We start from the raw sequence: 15,996 nt of genomic DNA, 5'->3' as shown, positions 1-15,996 counted from the left end.
AAAAGATTGTGAACTCTTGTTTTTCCTTAAAAAGAAAAAAAAATGCGTGACAATTTTATATTCCGCAAAAAAACACATCTAACTTTATATTCTGGCGAACACGGAGTATGTGTTGGCTAAATTGCTGCAACTCCGCTTTCCCCCCTGAAGTGAGTACTTCCAGAACAAGAACGGAGTTTCTCCACTGCCCCGTGCCCTGCATTAGGGATTGACGGTTCAGGCCATAAGGAAGTCAACAGCCAGATAACTCAGGCCAAGGTGATTTCACTCCTTCCCATGATGCTTGGGTGAGTCTGGCCAGGGGCTTCCCTCCTTGCACCCCACTCCAGCAGGGCGTGGAGTAGAGCTGGGTGAACAGTTCATGACCTCCTGGCTCCCCAACTTAATCAGGACCCCCTGCTTCGTGATAGGAGTGGGTCTTCAACGGGAACGTGCATCCGCCTCTCTAGGAGGGCTGTCAAGGCACAGACTGTGGGATCCTGTGCCCGGCAGGTCTGGGTGGGCCTGGGGATCATGGAGACCCAGATGCCATCTGCAACACCTGGCTGCACCCAAGAACAGCCTGGAGGAAGACAGGCTGCCACAGTGGACCCGGAGCCTGGAGAACATTGCAGGAGCTGCCTAGATTCATGATCGGGACTGCCGGCTGATTATTGTAAAGTTGCTCGATACAAAATTATATGGGCTAAGAATCCAAGGCAGCCACGATCCAAAATTTTGCTCAACCAGCATGGTCAGCAAGGGCCCTGGCTGCACGTGTGCTGTCAATCTGTGCTGCTCCTTTGGGTTCTAAAGCTCCAGCTTGCTTCCGGCCCCCAAACGCTGGCTTCTTTCATGTCATCCTGACCTGTCGCCACACGTGGCTTCCCTCTCTCTCAGGTGCTCTGAGCTCTAGACTCTAACGATGTGGACTTCCTGTTATCTTTTAACCACATTCCTGCTGGCTTGCCATCCCTATCTGGTACCTCTGTTAGGGTTTCCTGATTAAATAGCTTCTAGATGTTCTAAGTTAGCATCCCACTTTGTCCAGACCACCTTTCCCCCAGCCACAATGATGGCACCTGACGAATCGAAGGCCACACAGCAAGTTGTTTGGTGGGGCCAGGAGCAGTACCTCACCTCTTGCCTCTCAGCCCTGGCTGCCTGGGAATCTCCCCTGATTGTCTTCAGTCAAGGACCAGGGTCACTGGGAGGCATTCTGGAGAGGGTAGGGCCCCTTCCCAAAGCCTGCTGGGTTTGCAAGAATGTAGAATAAAGAAGCTAAAAGAACGCGAGAAAAAGGAAAGTGAGGAGAGCATCTGCGCCAGAATTTCAAAAGGCCATGTGCCTTCTGGCTAGGCGATCAGGACAAGGAGGCAAAGTGTGCAGTTTGCAATCTTCCTGAGCGGGAGTTCACTGGGAAGCTGGAAGGACAGGCATGGGAGGTGCTTCAGGGAGGAACAGGGCAAAGACCCCACTGGGAGGAAGCGTGCTTAGGAGAACACACACCTTCCTAGATGAGCAAACCACTTCTCCCAGAGTCCCCTGAAAGAAGGACCTTGGTGGAAAGAGACAAATGAGAAGGAGAAAAGGCTGTGGATTAAGTGAGCACTTGCAAAGCGCCTGCACAGCCAGACGAGCACTAGGTGCCCTCATGGCCAATCCTGGCAGGAGACGCTGTTGGCCCCAAACAAGCAGAGGCAAGTTAGGGAGCAATTTTCTACTCCTCCTGATATTCTCGCCACAGCTCCCAAAACGTGGCAAAAAGAACATGTACACAATGCAGCAGCGAAGCTCTGACCAGTACTGATTTAGACCTCAGGGGATCCAGAGTTTAAGTAGATACAATGTTTGGCATTGATTTCCCTTTTTTCTGGGAAGAAGTCCAAGTTAGTTGGGAGCCCAGCAAGGCCTGATGTCTGTGGGGCCGCTAGGGCATGCTTGGCCTGCACAGAACTAGCACCTGCCTCTTTTCTGAGAGTCTAGGATGTTTCCAGGCAAGCCGGTGCGGCCCATCCTCATCAGTGTCTGTTCCTCTCAGGGGGCCAAATAAAGCATCTAAAGCGCATGGGCTTACATCTGGATCTGAGACAATGGAGGATCCTTTCTGAAACTTGATCACCTGCTTATTTTTTTGATTGGGACAATTGTTCTTGAGAGCTAAAATTAGTCTATGAAGATGGTATGCCCTTTCAGACAAAGTCTTGCTCTGCATGTTCTGGAGAACCTAAAGGGAACAACTCCTCTCAGTCTGACCAGCAGTGGTCAGTTTCTAGGGTGGACCAAAGATCTCCCAGGCCCAGAGCCACAAGATCACGCGGGGTAGCTGTTCTCCAACTCCAGCATGCCAGAATCACCTGGAGGGCTGGGCGGGTCACCCATTGTTAGGGCGGGGCCCACGAATCTGCCATCCCCAGGGCGTTCTCAGGCAATGCTGTGGGCCCAGGTCAGATTGGGAGACCACTGGGCTAGGTTTGGAGCTCAGAGATAGAGCCCCTCATGGAGACGGCCACTGCCACAGACGCTGAGCTTTCTGTGTCCCGAGGAGGCAGTGTCTACTTAACTGATACCCCCCGTGCCACTGAAAGACCCGAGGCATGAGTTCCCACTGGGAAAGTAACTACTGCTGCCTCCATCTTCTGTCACCCCTGAGCTGAAGCAGTTCTGGGCTGAGGTATCCTGGAGGCATGTGGGGGAGGCTAGCAGAGCAACAAGGACAACAGAGGCGGGTTCCCCTATACTCTCAGGAAGCAGATCCCCCCCTACAAAGGTGCCCAGGGCAGGTAAATGATCCATGGGAGGCTCCACCATGACACACTGTCTAGTTACAAAACCCCAAATGCCCTCAACTGAGGGCCTCACGGATCACCTGGATGCTGTTCGGTCCTTCTGCTCACAGGGCGGTTACACTTCTACCCCTCTCCACCAGGGAAACAGAAACTCAGATCTGGAGTCTTTGATAGCCTTGCTTGTAGGATTCACATCACCTTATGTGTAAAACTGTCAATGGCTGGATACAGGGGGAAAGTGCTCTGCTCTTTTCTCCCCTTTCCCCACCCAGCATCTTGTTTCAATTTTAAAAACCAGCCTCCTTTGCTAAAACTTCACCTCTAAGAGCAAACGTAACTCAGACATGATTTCAAATTGTAGGCTAACTGCCTTTTGGATTAGAGCTAAATTACCCAGGCAGGTAGGCCATAAGCTTCTCTTCCACAAATGTCATCCTCAAGGCTGTGGTCACTATGCATATCCTGAGGATAATTACAGATTTGAATAGGAGCCTCAGTTTACCCATTTTATAAACTGGAATATTAACCTCAACCTCAACCTCAGAGGTTAAAAAAAATGACCTCTCCTCTGGCTCACTTCTTGGGACCCTCGTGACAGGTGGGTGCTGTCAGGACAGATGGAGACAGCACACAGACCATCCTCCCCCTAAGGGGATGGGGGACAGCTAGTACCTTATCTGAGCACAGTAGGGCTCAAAAGGTAATTGTCCTTCCACAGAACCCCTGCCATCTCCAAAAAAGGAAGATAGGGAAGGAGAAAGTAGGCAGGACCACATCCTTCCCCTGGTCCCTCTTCGTGAAACATGCAGAGAGAGCCAGTGTCCAGAGGGTCATCCACAGGTGGGTTCTCCCATAATATCAAGCAGCGCCCCCATGCAGTGGGTCACTGTCTGCCCCAGTGGGCTTCTCAGATCATGTGCAAACAAGGACACATGGTCACCCTTTGTATTAATTCTTCGAGACACCCAAAGGGTCAGGACAGGTTTGTATGTTCTGCCCACTGTTTGGTATTATTTTAGGCACCTAGTGTGTTTGAAGGCAGGGCACACAAGGGATGTCAATGTCTAAGAAGCAGCAAATCACAGAGGCAAAGAAGAGAAGTCAAACTAACCTGCCAATAGTGGCATTTTCTCCCTTTGCCCCACAGTTAGTGCAAGTGACATAGAGTATTTTTGCAAGGGACTGGGATTTTTTTTTTTTTTTTTCAAAATGGAAGTTACCAAAGCATACAACTCATTAATTCTGAATGTTAGAGGAGTTTTAACAATTGTATTTATGAGGACTGGTGTTCTAAGAGGGCAAGATGACCAAACCAAAGCAAACTCCAAACAATGAATTCTAGGATCTTCCTATGCTTTCCTAGCGATCCCTAGCAGTTACTTTTCCACATACACTAGGCATTCCTGCTACCAATTTCTGAGATTTCAGAGCAGGTCTTAAAGTTCCTGGTCAGCATCTGCAGGTCTGAGCCCTGTTCTGCTAACAAACTGGGGTATGTAGGACACCAGGGGAGGACACTGCCGGGGGCATAATTAATCAAAGGCTCAAGATGATAGGGAACTGGTGGGGAAAGCACAAGCTCTTTTTTGGTAGAGGCAGTCCCCGTGAAACACACAAAAAGCCTAGAAAGGCTTTAGGGCTCAGCACGCTGTGCTGGAGGAGGGGACAGGATGAGCCATGGACAGTGCAGCCATTTCTCCCAGACGTGAGAAATATCCATCTTTGGTGATCTGAAACCTGGATTCTGCCCGCAGAATCCTGCCCCTGCTAGGTAGAAGATACTAGCAACAGACAACCTCCTGGTCACCACATCTAGTGGCCATTTCTCCGTCTTCTTTGACTTGGTGGCTTTGTCCCCTAATAGACTGTAGTGTCTACTTTTTCTCCACGCTCATGGTCACAGCCCAGTTTAGACCCTCACCATTCGGGACATGACCTATTGTACCTGTTTCCTCCCCTCTGCTGCCAGATTGATTTTCACCTAAGAGACGAGAAGACCCATGGTGGAGTACGTCCACACTTAGGGATTCAAGATGCTCCACGATGCCATGACATCTGCTCATCACCTCAGCTTTCCTCCCTCGTCCTCTGAATGCACACTGAACCCAATCTCCTCCGAGTCCTATTGCCTCTCAGCTACATGACTCACCCTAACAACCTCCTGCCTGGTTTCCTGGGTTCCATTCAGGCCCCACACAGCTGATTCTCCATAACCAAGGTGGGTTCACACCTCTGCTTCAATCCCTCCACTCCCGACAGAATGAAATCTAGATTCCTGTCATGGCCTAAGGCCCTGTAGGGTGTGGGCCCTGACACCTCTGCCCTCACATCCACTCCTCCAGCACCTGCCACCCAGATCTCCTCTGCTTCCGGAACCTACCAGCCTTGGAGCCACCTTCTGCCTGGATCATTCTGTTCTGTCTTCATGAGGCTGGATCTTCCATAAATGCCATCTCCCTGGAGAGACCCACCATGCCATTCAGTCTTCCTCAGCTCCAATCCCCCTCTCAATCTATGAAACCATTTTCTTCTTCACATGGACCAGTCCTTGGAGAGACCATGTTTGTGAGTTTATGTGTTTCTCATCTGCACATTGCATGGGGACAGGGACCCTCTCAGTCCTGCTCACCGTTGAACGTCTAGCACACATTAGTGCTTAGCACGTGAAATGTGCTCAATAAATATTTGATGAATGAATGAACCCAGTTCTACCCTATATACTTTCTGCTATGTCTAAACCAAATCTCACTGGCTCTCAATTATGACTTCACCTTTGGTTGTTAGGGTTTTGCTTAAGTCTCATCTTCGGGACAGACCGTAAGCGCATGGAGGGTGGTGTCTTATAATTCTTTGTGTATGGTGGTCCATTAGGCAAATAGAATTACTTGTGGAATTTAGGAGAATTCTAAGACTTCTTGTGACTTCTTGTATTCTTGTCCCCCACACCTGATCCCAGCAGCCAGCATGGTGTTAAGCACATCACAGGTGTTCAATAAATGCACAATAATGATGGCTTCTTACCGAGCTGGGCCCTGGGCAAACTGGGATCAGGAGACTTTGATTTTCAGAATGGGACCTCTGTCTCTCTCTTCTGCACCCTGAACCTGCCAGCAACCCTTCCCCAGTGGTGAAGTTTATTGTCTCTTATTTGAACTGGGACTTTCTCATATAGGTTTGCATGGTCTTTGTTTTTTTGTTTTCTTTTGACCAGGAATAGAAGCACTTGCACTCTTTAACTTCATAGCTATCTTCCAACTATGCTTCATTCACTCTTCTGTTGGAGGGATGCCACTGACTTCTTGTTTTAATTTTAACTGAATGCTTTTAGGCCAGCGGCACAGCCCCCAGCCCAGTGTTTCCTGGGCTTCTGTGTTAGTTGCACCAATTCTTACTGTGCTTATCTTTTTTTTTTTTCACTTTACCTTTGTCTTATTAAACTACACATAATTTCTTCAGAATGGATGCATGGAAAATATTCTAAGTTCTTCTGTGTCTCGTAATTACTTTGTCCACATGCTTGATTGATAATTTAGCTGTGGAGAATTCTATGATTATCCCAATTTTCTGCCAGGGTCAGTTTCTCTGTTTGTTATTCTTGGTCTTTCTTGTTCCTGCTGCTGGTTTTCTTCAAATAGCTGTTGATCTCCAGTTGACCACTCGTATTTGAGAATGAGGTACAGAAAGGTAGGCTGAAAGGGCTCTATATTTGGGGTGGGAGGGGTCATGTGGCAGGCTTCTATTTGGGACTGGTGGGAGGAAAGCTGGAGTTCACCCCTAAACTCAGGAGGGTGAGTGTGTGCTCAAGTGCCGAGGTCGCACATCTGCCTCAGTTGTCCTTATACAGTTTATCACACGACTTTGGAAAGGAGCCCCCTGATACTTTGCATTGAGCTTATCACCTAACAGCCCATCAAGCTCCAAGTGCAGGGCCAGTCGTGATCAGCCATGTTGTATGACCCTTTGCCTTCTTTCAATTTTCAGCCCACACCTCACTCCCACACTCTGTTCTCAAGTCCTAGACTCCCTTGAGCATTCTGCTTTCTTTTCCATTGCGACTCTCCTCGTTTCATTTCTGGCCTCGGCTGCTTTGTTCCTTCAACGAAACTTCCATTCACTTCCACCCTCCACAAAGAGGTGGTATCTTTCTTTTGTCAAAGGGCCTCTGCTTCTTTTCACCATCATGGTTTGTGTTATTCTGCGTTTACCATCGGTTTAGCGGAGTCCCACGTGAGGCTCCATCTGCCAGCTTAATCCAGAAGTTGCAATGGGAAGTTAATTAGACAAAGGGGGGTGCAGGGAATGACTCCAGACTTTTTAGGCACTGCTGTCAGTAAAGGTTCAGCACCAAAAGTCACACACTTCAGAGATGTCAACTGCAGTGTTGTGACATGGGGAGAAGCAGCAACAAGGAAGGTGTTGTTGAAATACAGGCATAAGCACAAACACTTGTTAGGTTTTCCTATGTTTGTTACCTCCTTCTTCACACAGGGGGACTCTGAGGCCAGAGTCTTAGAATTCTTCTAAATTCCACAAGTAATTCTATTTGCCTAATGGACCACTATACACAAAATGGGAGGCCAAGAAACACTGGACAGTGAAAATGGTTCACTGAAATGGGCTCCAGATTCCAGAATCACTAGAGTCCTAAGAGCAGGGGAGCCATCTACCCATGCATCCACTCACTGCTATTCTCTTTTCAGTATGTAATCAAAGGCTCTCCTCCAAGCCAGCGGCTGGTGGAGCACAGATAATTGGACACAGTCCCTCCACCGAGGAAGTTTATGGGACCTGAAAGTCTTTTGGGTGTTTATCAAGCCCAGGATATGCATACAAGTAAGGATCTCAAAGAAGTGGGACCCTAATTGGATGCCTATGAGTGTACGTGAGCTGGTGAGGCCTTAAAGAATAGCCAAGTGTACCTGCTCTCAGGTTATCTTCAGATCTACCCTTCACTTTGACTCATCGACTGAAGGTCAGTAGCTCTGAGGGAAGTTGTACATTTGAAACGTATGAACTTGATTTCTTTGTCTCTGCAGGTCAACAGTAGGCACTGCGGATGATGGGAGTCCTGATTTATACAGACTTGCCGAAAAATAGACAATGTTTGTGTTTCTTTCCCCAGCTCGCTCCCACTTTTATGAGTGCTGTTAAGTTTCATTTCAGCATGTGAAATAATTTGTGACTCACTGAAATGAAACTCCACTCAGTCCTCATAAAAGCAGAATAAAATGGTATTTCCATGTTTCGTGTTCTGGTTTGAATCAGCCTGCTCTGTGGAGCTTAGTGGAATCTGCTCAAAATGCCATGTGGGAGCCTCTTGTCCCCTCCATTCCCTACCAGCTCGTCACCGTGCTTCTCAAAATTTCCCAGAACTCCTTCTGCCACCCTAAAATAGCAAAATTTATAGCTGAAGGGAACAGAGGAAAAAGCTAGTAAGTGAACCATGGCAGTATTTCTGTAAGTGCTGTCTTACATAAAATGTGGATGATTTCTACCTTTTATCCAATATAATTAGATAATAGTATTGGTGAATAGGTACAGATCCTTTGCTCACTAAACTCAAGATTTTTTTTTTATTACTATTCTTCTCTTTAACGGATTTTCTTTGCCTTACTCATTCACAAGTACCACAGGAATCCAAAACATTCTACTTTGGCAATTACTGTAACTAGGTATCGATACTGTACTTGTATTTAATTTCTTATACTCTTATTTAAGTATGCTCAACATTCTTATAAAACTTTATTAACTCTGACTTTACTCATTTGGATTCTTATGAGAACGGACTCCCCGAGGGGCTAAATTTAACCTTTATAGTTTCTCTCAGAGGAATAAGTGCTGTTAGAAAAATCACAGGTGGTATTTTTAACTTCCGTCAAAAAGTGAGTTGTTTTGCAGGGATTTAACTTCATGAGGTGCTTATGGGTGCATGCTCCCACCACCTACCAGGATGGTGGTCTTCCTGCTAGGACCGGTGGGATGCCTGGAGGCAGCTGGTACTTGGGAACATCCATGCAGAGGAGATGGCAGTTCTGAGAACTGACAGGTGGGGCAAGGCTCCGATGAGCATGAGCCTGCCCACCTGCCACAGAGCATGGCCAGAGGGGCCACTGTCTGTACCTGTGTGCCCTAGTGCTCCTGTGCTGAGCAGTGGTGCTTGGTTAGTGCTAGTCTCACATCAGCTGTCAGTAAATGCAATGATTGTTTGAGGCATTTGAGAGAGACTGGGGTGGGGGTTAGGGAAGGGGTGGCATCCGGGAATGGTAAGGCAGGTGTACCCATGTTACTGCCATCACGCCCAAGTGTAGGGCAGGTTCTGGCTTGAAGGCTGGCAGAGACCTGGTAGAGACCTTGGGTGGCATCTCACCCATATTGTTCTGACTGAAAAACTGGATATTTTGCTATCATGGCGCAGGGAAGTTCCCTAACTGAAGAGTGTGCAGTAAGAACCAAGGTCACATGGGGCACCTGGGTGGCTCAATAGGCTGAATGTCCGACTTTGGCTCAGGTCATGATCTCCCAATTCGGAAGTTTGAGCTGTGCGTGGGGCTCTGTGCTGACAGCTTGGAGCCTGGAGTCTGTTTCAGATTCTGTGTCTCCCTCTCTTTCTGTCCCTCCCCCCTCCCCCCCCCCCCACGACTCGTGCTCTGTCTCTCTCTCAAAAATAAATAAACATTAAAAAAAAAAAAAAAGAACCAAGGTCACAGAAGGGACCCACTGGCACTGATCACTTAGAGCTGAAATCATGTCTGGCCACTTAACATTGACCCCACTGGCCAGAAAATTTCAGGACTCTTAGAAATGTCTGCACATTGGCAAGAACATTGCAAAAGATGCTGGCAACAGCCCAGAGGTAGCTCAGATGGTGCCTTCTAAAGGGTACAAGTGCTTTTTACTTGGAAAATTGTCCCTAAAGAAATGTTCATTGCCACGCTGTAGGATGGGCCCTGGAAGTGTGTAAGTTACGAAAGAAAAAAATCCTCCACTTGATTTGCTAGCAGATTTATAGAGAAATGCCGGCAATTCCTCATTTTGGTGACAATGATAAGACCTGTGTTCATACCCCCCAAGGCCCTGCACATTCTCCACGACAACGCTGCAGCCCTGAGGGTCCAACTCCACCACCATCACGGCCTCCTTCCCCAGAAGGACACCTTGCCAAGACTCTTGGGCACCTAGTGCCTGTCACCCATGCATATCTGGATTTGATAACAAAGATAGGCAGGGCCAGAGGGGTCTGGATATTGTCAAGCTTTTTTTCTGGAAAATCCCGTTTGGGGACTAGTTTGGACTTTGCAGGGAAAAAAAACCCACTAGGGTTGAAATGGCCCCAGGAATCACCCTAGAGATTGCATTTGTGTGTCTTGCTGTCTGCCTCCCCTTTTACTCTGTCTCCAAAACGCTGCCCTCAGCCATGCTTGGGAAGCAGAGAGAACAAACAAGACGCACTACCTTATGGGGTCAGTCGGTCCCAGGCCTGGAGGCAGGTTTCTGGTGTAAGTATAGTTAGGGGGAATAATAGTTTCTCTCTCCTGTGAGAGAGCATTTGCCAAATGCACAGCAACCCTGCTATCCATCTGCCTGCTGAGGGCTCTGGGAGCCACCGCCTCCTCCGGCTCTCAGTGGGCTCACCTGCTGAGGACACAGCTGAGGCAGCCTGGCCTCAACCATGAGGAGGGCACATGTCTGTGGCTGAAGGCAAGGACTCTCTCATGACAGGTGCAGACCCAACTGAGTCAGCAGGAAATATGGCACATACAGCACAATGGAGGGTGGCATCATCTGAGTCATGGCCCTCTGGGCACACACCCTCTTGACTCCTACCCCAATTCCAGCTGCTGTACACATCAGGAGGATGGCCATTCTGATGGACAAATAGGACCGTTACGCTGGGCCAGGGAGCCTTGCGTCAGGAGGGCCCAGCTTCAGGTGAGCCTCCAGCTCAGGCAGATTTAACGCAGGTGGAAGGTGCACTTCTACCCATCCCCTCTCCCTCCCTCTCTTTTTCCTTTTGTCTTCTTGAATGTTACTTATCATCATTCTAATGAGTTGCAGACATCCAACACCAGGATGGCTTTGGGGACTAAATTGCAGTTGTCCCCAAAGCCAGCATATTGAATTGAATTCCCAGCACGTTCAATTCAGCATACTGAACCACCTGTGAAGGAATCTGCTTAGCTCGATGAGATCTTTTATAGCTGAACAGAACATAGCTTGTCCAAAAGCACATGCACATACATCTTCCAGTCTTACCTTAGCATTCTACCTGTTCTTCCCTTCATCGGAATGGCTAAAGTTATTTTAAGATTTTTGAGATTATGATGTTGCCACTACTCTTCCAGCCACCTCAACTCCCAGCTGGCCTATAGATAAGCTTCATGCTCAGTCACTGCTGAGGGAGGGAGGGGTGCCAAGCTGCCGGAGACAGCACCATGGGTGCCTTATGGAGAAAATCCGTTCCCTCCCCAGGGCTCTGCCCCTCCCTGAAACCTTCTGGGGTGAGGGAGGCTCCCCTCCAAAGAAAGCCCCACCAAAGATACAAGGAAAACACGTCACCTGGCACTTGCCGTGCACACAGAGGTCAGTCTCATAGGGCCCGCAAGGTGTGCCATCCAGGACTCTGTCGGCCACCAGCAGCGGGGACTCCTTCCCAAGGGGTGAGCAGTAGAGTTCACATGGTTTATCTGAGGAGGGAAAGGGGAAGGTGGACATTGATGTGGGAAGTGGTTTGTGGGCCATGCAAGGTGCAGGTGCATACGGATGGTGGCCCAAATGATGAGAGGTCAGCATGGAATAAAGGTCACAGGAACCTGGCACATGCTCAGAGACATGGACCTGCCCCTTGGAACACTCAACACAACAAATGGAGAAAGACCCTCAGGCACAGGTGAACAACACGTGGGTGAGGGCTCTGTGGGCTTTTATTCATCTTATTCTTCCTTTTCTTTAAGACATTAAAAATACCAGGTTGAAAAAGCATTTTGTTGTGTGCTAACATCTAAGTGAGTTGAATATATATGAAGGGTGAGACTAGGAGCGTCTCTTGTTGTGGGGGCTGGAAAGGGGGAGAAGGTGAATCAGAATGCCTTTGGGTAGGAGGGGGTGTGAGCCCCATGGATGTCTCTATAGCAGTGGCTTTTACTAAAAGCTTTAGTGCTCCACTGGCTGTTGGATAAAAACTGCAGGGCTGAGATATGTAGCAAGAAGGTCCTGGAAGAAACTGAGCAGGAGTAAAATACAGGAACATAGCAGCCTCTAGGACAACTTGGAAGGGTCATGTCAGAACCAAGAGAGCTCCTAGAACATGACAAGCTCTCATGCCTTTGCCAAAACTCTTCCTTCTGCTTGGAAACCTCTCTCTGCACATAGCTTTCTGGGAGATTCCTATCACCCTAGAAGCTTCTACTCCAGAGCTCTCTCCTCTCATGCCATCTCTGACATGGAATCTCCCTCTGCACTTTGCTTATGCCTCCATTAAAGCCCTTAACTATTATCCTATTGTTTTATAATTGTTTGAGTAACTTCCATATACAAGAGGGTTTCTTATAAGGTGAGTTCCATTGCTAAAAGAGTTTGAAAGGGATGGATTTTAATTATTATCTTTGGATTTGAAGAACTGAGAGTACTTGGAGCCCCTGGAGGAAAAGGGACTGAGATTTTCTCTGTTGTCCTCAGGCCAGGTCCAGGACCTGGATTGCAGAAGGACTTGGTAAATATTTTAATCTTTCCATATAAACTTTAGAATTAGTTTTTCAATATCTACAAAATAACTTCCTGGGATTTTGATCGGGATTGCACTGAATCTATAGGTCAAGTTGACAAGATCAACTGACATGACAATATTGATTCTTGTCATGAACCATTGAAACATGGAATTTCTCCCCATTTAATTTTTTAAATTCATTCCTTAGAGTTTTTCTCATATAGATCTTATACATATTTTGTTAGATTTATACCTAAATATTTCATTTCTTGGGTGCTCGTGTAAATGGTATTGTGCTTTTAATTTCAAACTCCATTTGCTCATTGCTGGTATACACAAAAGTGATTTTTGTACATTTACTTTATATCTTGTAACCTTGCTATAATCATTTACTAATTCCAGGAGTTTTTTTCTTTTCTTCTATTTTTTTTTTTGTTTTTTTTTTGTTGTTGTTGATTCTTTGGGATTTTCTACATAAATCATCATGTCATCTGCAAACAAAGGTAGTTTTATTTTTCCCTTCCCAATTTGTGTATTTTTCATTTCCTTTTCTTGTCTTATTGCATTAGCTAGGACTACCAGTATGATGTTGAAAAGGAGTGGTGAAAAAAAAAATCCTTGCCTCGTTCTTGATCTTAACAGAAAAATCAAGATTCTTTTTTTAATAAATAAATGGATTTTGTTCTTCCGTATGTAACTGAGAAAGAGGAATGCACCCTTCTCTCTCTGTGTCACCTAATTCCAATGATGTTTATGTGATTATTTTGCAAGGAAACCTCCAGAGAGAGAAACAGCAGCACGTCTGTGCTGCCTCTGTCAGGCCCTTTGTTTCCATCATGATCTTTCTCCACTGGGTCCTTTGACTGGTTTCAGGTGAGGAAGAGCAGGGGTAGAAAAAGGCTTCTGGAGTTGACTTGGCCTCAGAAGACCTTGACATTCCAGCTGGATAGTTCTTGTCAGAGCAGATGTGCTGTCTCACCCAGGCTCTGCAGCTTTCATGACTGAATGACATTCACTAAACCACCACCATTTTCAGCAGCTTTCCAAAGCTCCTCTCTCATGGAGCTCTGCTGACCAACATGCCCAGTGGGATGTCTTGTCTTATAACACTAGAGAGAAGCTACAGAGGTTCAGTAGAAATGTTCAGCTTGTTTGTTCCAGTTAGTTGTGGGTGGAAACTGCTGTGAAGAGTAGTTTCCCAGGTAAGTAAAGTAATGATGTTTCAATGTTTATTCATTCAAAAAACAGGAATTGAGCCCCTCCACCACACAAGGCACTCTTGTGGCACTGTGGGGAAAGAAAGATGAGTAGTGTATGCTTTTCAAGGCCCTGGTGGTCTAAGGGACAAGTACACAGCAAATCCCAGAAGAGGCAGACTGTGAAAAGCCACATGAAATGGACCTGAGCTGTCAGAGGACAGGGCATTAAGTGGAAAGAATGACCCATTTCCCAGCTAGCAGGCTAGAGGCAGTTGTCCCTCCATTTAAGTGGAATGACCCAGGAAGGCAGCCAGTGGAAGAGGTATGGGAGACTAAAATGTAAACTGAGATCAGGTTCTGGGAGGCTCATCTGACAAAAATTTTGAGGTGCTCTTTGGGACCTTGAGGTTTCCTGTGAGCACCTTGGGGAACGACTGGGAGAATGCAGCACCACAGCCCCCAGTCTGAGTTGACGGGTATATCTACTTCACATCCTAGGTAGGCTTCCTCTAATGTTACATTGTAAGGAAGGAAGGGTCCCCTGGGTCCAAGAGATCTTAAAACTACGTATTTTACCTTTAAACTGCCTCAATACTTGGCATAACTGAGTTTTGAAGTGATTTGTACAATAGCAGTAATAATGGTGATGATTTTGATAAAATCATAAATAACATTAATTATATTCCGTGTACAAGGCAGCATGCTAAGTAGTACCTGTGCACTTCAGGTGGGTGCTGTCATTGCTCCATCTTATAGACGAGCATGTGAAGCTCAGGAAAGGTACAGGCTACCCAGAGTCCCTTGATTGGCAGGGCCAGACCCTAGCCTCTTTGTGCCAGCCTAGTTTTCTTTCGGACACTGGGGGCCAAAAAAACCAAGAGACAAAATGGTGTTACTGAAAACAAACCACTAGTTTCATGAATGTTTCTGGCTTCTGAATATACTCTGACTTGAGCAGAAATGGAAATGGGATTTGGGTGAAAAAGTAGAGGGTCTTTTGAGACAAGTTAGAAAGACCAGACTTTGAGGGGTGAAGACTTTTGGGGGCCCTTTGGTGTAAACAGGAAAGTAGAGATTCTCCAAAGCAGGGGGGTTGACCTCAAATGGAGGATTTTCAGCAATGACCCTAGGCAAGAAAGTATACTCAACTCCATCCACACTGGACTCTTGCACCTGCAGACACTGTCCTCCTTGGCTTGGGAAGTCTGGGGGCACTCAGACTCCAGAACAGCGTTCAGACATAACACTTCCTTCCTTTGCTCAGACTGAAACTCCATTTGTCCATCTCCTTTTCTGAGGTCTGTGCTCAGAATTTAGGGTAACCCACACCTCTAGGAAGGTGTAGTACTCTCTCCCAAAGGGACTCTGGACAACCTTTATAAAACTTGAGGAGAAGCCCCTCAAAATTCCCTGAATATTCCCATTGGATGGGCAATTAACCTCCAGATAAATAAGGTGCTGTGATTTTCTCTGAGCACAGTATCTTACATTCTTAGTAGTACAGAAGGAGGTCAAATCTTAAAAGCTATACAACCACACACTCCAAAGAAAGCAGCTTAGAGTGTCCCTCTTGGCTGATATGTGCCAAGATGAAATTCTGATTGAGGCTGGACTGTCTGCTGTAAATCCTGGTCTCTCACTGGCCCACTTGTCTCCAGGACTCATATTTTGATGAAGAAACCACACAGGGCAGGGGAGATGAGCTCAGGGGCTTGAGGGCCACCTGATCATATCTGCTCATTGGATGCTTGGAGGACTCCCCCTGGTGCTTCATGATGAAAAGGACACTTGTGGCTACTGGCACTCTTGCTGTTCTCTCTGCCAAGTGGTTACAAGGTGGAGACACCACTGAATTTTGAGGCCATCATAAGTGCTCACTCCAGCTCTGGCTGGCTATCTTGTGGGGGGGGGGTACATGCTGAGGAGGCTGCCTTGTCCCCTATCCCCAAAGCTGCCCACCATGACTCCAAAGCCAAGCCTTAGTTGATTGGACCAGAAGCAGCCACTTGACTGTAGTTGTGCCACTCAGTTCTTTTTCTCCACCACAACCTCATAGCCACGCCTCAATTGATTAGACGAAGTGTAGCCACAGGTAGACCAATCAGAGTCTCCCTCTTGAAAAAATCAGCACTAAATTCAGATATGGAACAGCTGTGTCTGTTCATGATTGATGGATCTGAAATAAGTCTATACCCCCTTATCCATAATCCAGAATTCCAAAAAGCTCTGGAAACTGCAAGCATGTTCTTATATTTGTGGCAAACACATTTGGCAGCCAAACCGGGCTTGACTGACATGAGGCTGTTGGTAGTGTGCAGTATCCTCA

The 15,996-nt window shown here is 47.0% G+C and overlaps 1 protein-coding gene across 1 annotated transcript in view; it reads right to left on the bottom strand.

The window, feature by feature from the left end:
- The window catches only part of ADAMTS17 (ADAM metallopeptidase with thrombospondin type 1 motif 17), a 347,079-nt gene that overhangs the window by 101,624 nt on the left and 229,459 nt on the right, over positions 1-15,996 (bottom strand). The window contains exon 14 of the mRNA XM_047086834.1: positions 11,325-11,452. Coding sequence (XP_046942790.1) covers positions 11,325-11,452 — 128 coding nt within the window. The remainder of the gene's footprint in view (positions 1-11,324; positions 11,453-15,996) is intronic.

The sequence above is a fragment of the Lynx rufus genome, unplaced genomic scaffold (assembly GCF_022079265.1).
Source record: "Lynx rufus isolate CCGP_SWC_20201006 ecotype Redwood Valley unplaced genomic scaffold, mLynRuf1.p SCAF_21, whole genome shotgun sequence".
NCBI classification, from domain to species: Eukaryota; Metazoa; Chordata; class Mammalia; order Carnivora; family Felidae; genus Lynx; species Lynx rufus.
Note: the sequence above shows the minus strand (reverse complement) of the source record. Positions and strands in the feature narration are given on the sequence as shown.